This window comes from Gadus macrocephalus, chromosome 4 (genome assembly GCF_031168955.1).
Source record: "Gadus macrocephalus chromosome 4, ASM3116895v1".
Taxonomy (NCBI): domain Eukaryota; kingdom Metazoa; phylum Chordata; class Actinopteri; order Gadiformes; family Gadidae; genus Gadus; species Gadus macrocephalus.
In genome coordinates this window covers 33,350,538-33,359,737 of record NC_082385.1, presented here as the reverse complement: position 1 = coordinate 33,359,737, position 9,200 = coordinate 33,350,538, and the positions used below count along the sequence as shown (strand labels likewise).

At 42.8% G+C, this 9,200-nt stretch overlaps 2 protein-coding genes and 1 long non-coding RNA gene across 4 annotated transcripts in view; 1 reads left to right on the top strand and 2 right to left on the bottom strand.

Moving 5' to 3' along the window:
* Nucleotides 1-9,200, bottom strand: part of LOC132455349 (NACHT, LRR and PYD domains-containing protein 12-like) — a 47,006-nt gene that overhangs the window by 1,266 nt on the left and 36,540 nt on the right. Inside the window, exons 1-8 of one of the 2 annotated variants that reach the window (XM_060049174.1) lie at nt 7,846-7,961; nt 6,186-7,129; nt 5,887-5,953; nt 5,476-5,701; nt 2,799-4,602; nt 1,322-1,495; nt 579-752; nt 354-400 (exon numbers count right to left, since the gene is read on the bottom strand). In XM_060049174.1, the coding sequence (XP_059905157.1) occupies nt 354-400; nt 579-752; nt 1,322-1,495; nt 2,799-4,602; nt 5,476-5,701; nt 5,887-5,953; nt 6,186-6,253 (2,560 nt within the window). In that variant the 5' untranslated portion in view covers nt 6,254-7,129; nt 7,846-7,961. Of the gene's footprint in view, nt 1-353; nt 401-578; nt 753-1,321; nt 1,496-2,798; nt 4,603-5,475; nt 5,702-5,886; nt 5,954-6,185; nt 7,130-7,845; nt 7,962-9,200 lie in introns of those variants that run through there. The other variant, XM_060049173.1, reaches the window with a different exon arrangement.
* The window catches only part of LOC132455445 (uncharacterized), a 31,049-nt gene that overhangs the window by 10,929 nt on the left and 10,920 nt on the right, over nt 1-9,200 (top strand). The gene's annotated exons all lie outside the window — the stretch shown is intronic.
* LOC132455345 (NACHT, LRR and PYD domains-containing protein 5-like) overlaps nt 1-9,200 on the bottom strand; it is a 140,383-nt gene that overhangs the window by 120,405 nt on the left and 10,778 nt on the right. The window contains exon 3 of the mRNA XM_060049157.1: nt 8,675-8,791. Within this exon, the coding sequence (XP_059905140.1) occupies nt 8,675-8,791 (117 nt within the window). The remainder of the gene's footprint in view (nt 1-8,674; nt 8,792-9,200) is intronic.

The following is a 9,200-nucleotide window of genomic DNA, read 5'->3' as shown; positions in this document are numbered from 1 at the left end:
TCAGCCCCTTCATTCCCCCACACCCTCCCCCTCCCCCTCACCGCCCCCCTCAGCACCGTCACCCCCCCTCCCCCTCCCCCTCACCGCCCCCCTCAGCCCCGTCACCCCCCTCCCCCTCCCCCTCCCCCTCCCCCTCAGCCCGGTCGCCCCCCCTCAATGTAACAATGTAATACCTGCTGGGTTTTATACAAGCAGGTTTAACTGTGATGGTGGACAGTATTAATATACGTTAGATACATGATGTCAGCCATCATCTTCATTCCCAGTAGGATGTGACCTCACTTCCTGCTGTGTGGATGGACTTTCCATCTCAATAGTGAGTGTGTGAGGTGATGGATCAAACAGACACTTACACTTCTTTAGAGCTGGTTTCAGCCTCCACACTCCACCGTGCTCCACACTGGGGGGGAAACAAAGTGAGAGCAGCATGTTGAAACATTCACCTTCATCATCTGCCGTCTCATCACGTTCTACACAACATGAGTGACAGCTGCCTCTTCAAACCACTTCATCTAGCGGCAGCTTGAATCCTGGTAGGAGACTTTGTCCCTCAAAGTGGTGAGCTGTCCTCTCCATACCTGAGAGTGTCCAGTCTCCAGCGTGGATCCTCCAGTCCAGCAGAGAGCTGCACAGCTCCAGAGTCTCCTGGGTGATTGTAGCTCAAGTCCAGCTCTCTCAGATGGGAGGGGTTGGAGCTCAGAGCTGAGGCCAGAGAAGCACAGCCTTCCTGTGTGACCAGGCAGCCAGACAAGCTACACACACACACACACACACACACACACACACACACACACACACACACACACACACACACACACACACACACACACACACACACACACACACACACACACACACACACACACACACACACACACACACACAATTTATTGTATCTGGTTGAGAGCAGTTTCTACTAAAGTAACCACATTTATAAAGTGTATTCATTCAACATTGAAGACAAGTAAAAGCTTTATTGATACTTCATGGAGACAAAGCTGTGTCACCCTGAGAGTCTGAGAACAGGAAGAGGAAGTGGGGAGATGACATCACAGACAGCAGAACTGCCTTCACTTGGATGTGACAGGATCTTAAACAAATGCTCCTTTCTCAATAGCTACAACTCAATGAGATATTGTTTGGTTAGAGTCAGGAGAAGTCTGCTGTGTTTGGTACGCTAAGACCGTTTCTTCACAGGTTCTAACATTGTGTAGAGCCAGGGAGTGTTTTGTCAGCAGAGAAAAGAGCAACAGAAATGAGGCAGGAGCAGCACTTACTGGAAGCTAGAATAACCAGTTCAAAGAAGAGGCTGACAACTGACCTGAGAGTTTCCAGTGTACAGTGTGGACTCCCCAGTCCAGCAGAGAGCAGCTTCACTCCTGAATCCTTCAGATCATTGGTACTCAGGTCCAGCTTTTTCAGACTAGAGGACTTGGAGCTGAGAACTGAGGCCAGAGCTTCACAGCATCTCTCTGACAGATCACAGCCATTGAGGCTGCACACACAATAAACAGAACACGTTAGGAACTGTGATTCATTTTGCATTTGAAATTTGTTGTTAGAAATGTTTTATTAGTTTACCTAAATGTCAATACAGTAGATCTTCAAAATATGACTAATTTAGAATTCAGATAACTAAAAATTCAGCAAACTCCAGAAAATGTCCATAAAAATACTCAGTTCTAAGAAGAAAAAAATATTTAACTTTACACTAAAGTCCACCTTACTGTCTGACTACATGATTATGAATAGAATAGGAATCTATAAAACAAACACCTTATACCATCATTAACACACTGAATCCAAGGTACACCTTTTACTGTCATGGCAACACAAATAGAGTGAGATTGAGGTCTTGTGTTTGATAAGATGAGTGGTAATGGCGCTGCGATGCATGCAGACTGCCAAGGTTTAGTTCAGTGCTGGGTTAAATAGCGGCTGTATTGCAGCGCCAGCTTGATCGCTCTATTGGGAAACACGACCCACTTAAGTTCCCATGAAGACACACTGCTTTAATCAGAAAACTAACACTGGTTAAAACTGGTTTTACTGGGGAACAACAGATCAATACTGGGGCGCAGCATATCAATACTGGGGCACAGCAGACGCCCTGGGTCAAAGGGCACTATCGAAGCGCGATTAATCTGCGTACATTTTTTTATCGCGTTCTTTTTTCTGTGATTAATTAATCTAAATTAAAGCGTTAATTTGACAGCCCTAGTTTAAATATAATTTAGCTGGGCGATCTCTAGAGAGAATAAAGTACTATCCTCCTTTATCTCTTCCCTCTCTCTCTCTTTTTTCCCACTCACTCGTGACCTCTCACCCTTCCCCAAGATGACCCTGAAGTCTATTTATCAATGCAAACGTACTGAACAAGGTCTAAATGTGTTAAAATAGTGGGTTACCTTTAATTAATAATGAACGTATATTTATCTAATGTATCCTTATCAATAAAAACGTATTTATACTCATAGCTAGATATTTGAATAAAGCGGCATTTAACTTTTTTTTTTTTTTTTAATTCTTGGCTTTCCTTATTTATTATTTCAAAATAAATAGAGCTTTGGAGTTTTACTTTTCACCCTGGTTACAAACAAATGTGTGTATTGTGATACAAAAAAAGTATGTTATTATAATTTGAATATTCTACTATGAGGTATATTGGGTTGTTTGTATTATAATAAATGATATTAGCGAACCTACAGAGATGTTTTCTATATTATTATAACTTTTATATACTAGTATTATGTCTATTGTGTTGTGTGTATTGTAATTCATGTTATTAGTGAACATACAGAGATGTTTTGGAGGCTTTGACCACTGGCAGCAGCCTCAGAAGACCCTCCTCTGAAGCAGAGTATTTCTTCAGGTCAAACACGTCCAGCTCCTCTTCTGACGACAGTAAGATGAAGACCAGAGTTGACCACTGAGCAGGAGAGAGATATTCTTTGGAGAGTTTTCCTGATGTCAGGTACTGTTGGATCTCCTCCACTAGAGAACGGTCGTTCAGCTCATTCAGACAGTGGAACAGATTGATGCTTCTCTCTGAAGATAGATCTCCATCTATTTTCTCCTTGATGTAAGAAACTGTTTTACTATTGGTCAGTGAGCTAGTTCCTGTCTGTCCCAGCAGACCTCGTAGGACAATCTGATTGGTCTCCAGAGAGAGGCCCAGGAGGAAGCGGAGGAACAAGTCCAGGTGTCCGTTCTCACTCTGTAAGGCCTTGTCCACAGCACTCTGGTAGAGTTTGACATTTCCTTCCTTTCTAAGAAAAATAGCACACACACGGGATTTTAGTGGTCCTGAGAGCAGATTGACCCCAGTGTCGATGAATTTCATAAAGACATAAAGGGCAGCCAGAAACTCCTGGAGGCTCAGATGGACAAAGCAGAACACCTTGTCCTGGTACAGCCCACACTCCTCTTTAAAGATCTGGGTGAACACTCCTGAGTACACTGAGGCTGCTTTGATGTCGATTTTACACTTTGCCAGGTCTGCCTCGTAGAAGATCAGATGGCCTTTCTCCAGCTGGTTAAATGCTAGTTTTCCCAGAGAACCAATGATCTTCCTGCTCTGTGAAGTCCACTGTTGATCAGTTCCAGTTCTCCCATGATGCTTCCTGTCCTCCTGTATGGACTGAACCCTCAGGAAGTGGCTGTACATCTGAGTCAAGGTCTTGGGTGTCTCTTCTCCTATCTGGGATTTTTTTAATAAGTCCTCCAGAACAGTAGCAGTGATCCAACAGAAGACTGGGATGTGACACATGATGTGGAGGCTTCGTGATTTCTTGATGTGGGAGATGATTGCGTTGGCCACTGTCTCCTCTGTGAATCTCTTCCTGAAGTACTTCTCCTTCTGTTGGTCGGTGAACCCCCTCACCTCTGTCACCATGTCAACACACTCAGCAGGGATCCGATTGGCTGCCGCAGGGCGTGTGGTTATCCAGATGCGAGCGGAGGGAAGCAGGTCGCCCCTGATGAGGTTTGTCAGCAGCACGTCCACCGAGGACGGCTCTTTGACATCAGTCCAGATCGGGTTGTTCTGGAAGTCCAGAGGAAGTCGACACTCATCCAGACCATCCAAGATGAAGAGAACTTTGAACCGTTCATATCTGCAGATTCCTGCTTCTTTGGTCACAATAAAGAAGTGATGAAGAAGTTCCACCAAACTATACTTTCTCTCTTTCAGTAAATTCAGCTCTCTGAAAGTTAAGAGAAATGTGAAGTGTATGTCGTGGTTGGCTTTGCCTTCAGCCCAGTCCAGAGTGAACTTTTGTGTTACGATGGTTTTACCAATGCCGGCCACTCCAGTTGTCATTATTGTTCTGATTGGTTGATCTCGTCCAGGTAAGGGTTTAAAGATGTCTTCACAGTTGATTGGTGTTTCTTCCTTGGCTGGTTTCCTGGAAGCTGTTTCAATCAGTCTGACCTCATGCTCTTTGTTAACCTCTCCACTGCCTCTCTCTGTGATGAAGAGCTCTGTGTAGAAGTCATTCAGACCCGTTGGATTTCCTGCTTTAGCGATTCCCTCAGACACACACTTTAACTTCTTCTTCAAATGAGACTTGATTTTATGTTGGCACTCAACAGCAGCAGATCCTACATGGGAATGAAGAGAAGACATCAGCTAGTGGATGGTGACATCACTTGAAGCATGTTAATATTTCCTGAAAAATTATCAACTTCATAGTATTTACTGACTTCATTACTTGTGGTTCGAGAAGCTGGTCGTAACAAGGAATGGATACATATTTTTTTCTTTTTTGTTTGTTATTTACACAGAAAAATCATTGGTCTAATGATAATAACAATGATAGTGAATCAGTTGAAATTAACTTCATATGCTGATATAACAAGATAGTGATGCATCTCTTCCACTTATTCCACTTATAGTTATTCTGCTGTTGATTTGGCATTTATTGTTTAACATTCTTTATCCTGATGGACGCACCATAACCTTTCATATCTGGATCAAACCATTTAACTTTATACCCCACAATAACACTGAATATCTGGATCAAATCATTTAACCTGATACTCCTACAATAACCCTATATATATCTGGATCAAACCATTAACCTGATCGAACCACAATAACCCTATATATCTGGACCAAACCATTTAACATGAAACCCCCACAATAACCCTGCATAACGATCAAACCATTTAACCTGATACCCCCACAATAACCCTACATATCTGGATCAAACCATTCAACCTGATCGACCCACAATAACCGTTCGTATCTGGATCAAACCATTAAACCCCCAAGAAGAAAGATATCTCCACATTGATGAATTATAAATGAAGAAATCTCTTAACACTAAATTGTATTATGTTATTTAGTCTGAACAGAACAAATAAGAGTCTCATACTACTCTTTATAATATACAATTTCATTGTTTTCAAGATAAGAGTCTTCTGCGCTTCAAAATAATTGTCATCTCTGTTTTCAAAATAAGAGTCTCTTACCGCCCCACAGTGTGTCGGCCAGTTCCTCCTGGTTCATCTCCATCAGGCAGAGCTTTGTGATGTCCACCACTCCCTCTATGGCGCGCCTCCTCTGCTCCTCGTTCTTAGCATCCAACTCCTCCTCCTCCCTCTGACCCTCTGAGCATTGTGGGTAATCTGAGAAGAGATCCCTCCAGAGCTTCTTCAGCTCCTTGTCTAGGAAAGCGTGTGCGTTCTCCTCAGCCCTCTGGAACAGAACAAACATCAAGGAGAACTTTACTCTGAACTCACTGAGGACATCAGAAGCATCTGTCCTGGATTCACGTCCCGCTGGTCTAAAGAGGGAAGCCTGGAGACTATTAGGACCACAAGAGATGCTTTCTGATGTTCATGTAGAGCTGAAGTCAGATGACTTGGTGGACATTTACACACCTTGATCAGCTCTGTTTGATGCTGCTGTACAGACTGAGCACTGGTGACCTTTGACCTCTCCTGGTGTCTGTAGAGAACACACACACACACACACACACACACACACACACACACACACACACACACACACACACACACACACACACACACACACACACACACACACACACACACACACACACACACACACACACACACACACACACACTATTGTTCTTTCCAGACCTGTAAACATCAGTATCAGTAGAGTCTGATAATAACAAACCGGTCTGTTTTCATCGTCTGTTTGAAACTCCTACCTCTCCTCTCTGGAGGGGCGTCCATCTTTAAAGTTAGCAGGTATATCCATAGAGCAGTCACTCTTCATGGAGACACAGCTGGGTCCAGGGGAGTCTGCTCTCTGCTGCCTCCTTCAGAAAAACAAGAACCATCAAGTTAGGATTTGTGGATGTCGTTTCATTTGATCATTTATTGCAGGGCTACTCAACTACTAACTCATGACTTTTGATTTCAATAATCTTTCTCAGCTTATTGGATTGGAAATTTAAGGGGGGGGCAGAAAAAGTTATTGTGTCATTTAAGCACTTATTTGTTGACATAAAAACATTGAAGTACCCTTCATACTGTGCATAGAGTGTTTATTCACAATGCGTTTAGCTGACATAGAAAATAGAACAGTCAGTTTCTACATTTCTACACAGACCTGGGTTATTCTACATGGATCATTTCTTTCAACAAATCACTTCACCTCCAAAGTTAAATTCAAACAGATTCAATAAATGGGCCGTTTGAAATACATTGAACCTTTAAACATTAAACCTGTAAAGTCTGCTACAAGTCGTCTTCATATTAATTTCATTAATTTGATCGCTGGGTCCAGGGGAGTCTGCTCTCTCCTGCTGCTCTGGGCTTCAACGCACACACACACACACACACACACACACACACACACACACACACACACACACACACACACACACACACACACACACACACACACACACACACACACACACACACACACACACACACACACACACTATTGTTTCCTCCTGACCTGTAAACATCAGTATCAGTAGTCTGATAACAACCAACCGGTCTGTTTTCATCGTCTGTTTGAAACTCCTACCTCTCCTCTCTGGAGGGGCGTCCATCTTTAAAGTTAGCAGGTATATCCATAGAGCAGTCACTCTTCATGGAGACACAGCTGGGTCCAGGGGAGTCTGCTCTCTGCTGCCTCCTTCTGAAAAAAAATAACCATCAAGTTAGGATTTGTGGATGTCGTTTCATTTGATCATTTATTGCAGGGCTATTCAACTACTAACTCATGACTTTTGATTTCAATAATCTTTCTCAGCTTATTGAAATGGACATTTAAGGGGGTGGCAAAAAAAGTTATTATGGCACTTAAGCAGTTACATGTTGATATAAAAACACACAAGTACCCTTCGTACTGTGCATAGTGTTGATTCCCAATGTGTTTAGCTAACATAGAAAATAGAACAGTCCGTTTCTACATTTCTACACAGACTCTTCATGGATAATTGGTTTCAAGAAATCACTTCACCTCCAAAGTTAAATTCAAACAGATTCAATAAATGGGGCCGTTTGAAAGACATTGAACCTTTAAACATTAAACCTGTAAAGTCTGCTACAAGTCGTCTTAATCTTAATTTCATTAATTTGATCGCTGGGTCCAGGGGAGTCTGCTCTCTCCTGCTGCTCTGGGCTTCAACACACACACACACACACACACACACACACACACACACACACACACACACACACACACACACACACACACACACACACACACACACACACACACACACACACACACACACACACACACACACACACACACACAATCTATTGTTTTTTCCTGACCTGTAAACATCAGTATCAGTAGTCTGATAACAACAAACCCGTCTGTTTTCATCGTCTGTTTGAAACTCCTACCTCTCCTCTCTGGAGGGGCGTCCATCTTTAAAGTTAGCAGGTATATCCATAGAGCGGTCACTCTTCATGGAGACACAGCTGGGTCCAGGGGAGTCTGCTCTCTGCTGCCTCCTTCTGAAAAAAAAGAACCATCAAGTTAGGATTTGTGGATGTCGTTTCATTTGATCATTTATTGCAGGGCTACTCAAATACTTCCTCATGACTTTTGATTCCAATAATCTTTCTCAGCTTATTGAAATGGACATTTAAGGGGGTGGCAAAAAAAGTTATTATGGCACTTAAGCAGTTACATGTTGATATAAAAACACACAAGTACCCTTCGTACTGTGCATAGTGTTTATTCAGAATGTGTTTAGCTAACATAGAAAATAGAGCAGTACGTTTCTACATTTCTACACAGACCAGTGTTATTATTCATGGATAATTCGTTTCAACAAACCACTTCACCTCCAAAGTTAAATTCAAACAGATTCAATAAATGGGCCGTTTGAAAGACATTGAACCTTTAAACATTAAACCTGTTAAGTCTGCTACAAGTCGTCTTAATATTAATTTCATTAATTTGATCGCTGGGTCGAGGGGAGTCTGCTCTCTGCTGCTGCTCTGGGCTTCAACGCACAAACACACACACACACACACACACACACACACACACACACACACACACACACACACACACACACACACACACACACACACACACACACACACACACACACACACACACACACACACACACACACACACAGACACAGACCTGTAAACACCAGTATCAGTAGTCTGATAACAATAAACCGGTCTGTTTTCATCGTCTGTTTGAAACTCCTACCTCTCCTCTCTGGAGGGGCGTCCATCTTTAAGGTTAGGAGGTCGATCCATAGACCGGTCACTCTTCATGGAGACACAGCTGGGTCCAGGGGAGTCTGCTCTCTCCTGCTGCTCTGGGCTTCAACACAACACACACGCACACGCGCACACACACACACACACACACACACACACACACACACACACACACACAAGGGGGGGAACAGAAAAAGTTATTATGACATTTAAGCACTTATATGTTGACATAAAAACACTGAAGTACCCTTCGCACTGTGCATATGGTGATTATTCACAATGCGTTTAGCTAACATAGAAAATAGAGCAGTCAGTTTCTACATTTCTACACAGACATGTGTTATTATTCATGGATCATTGGTTTCAACAAATCACTTCACCTCCAAAGTTAAATTGAACCTTTGAACCTTCAAACATTAAACCTGTAAAGTCTGCTACAAGTCGTCTTAATATTAATTTCATTAATTTGATCGCTGGGTCCAGGGGAGTCTGCTCTCTCCTGCTGCTCTGGG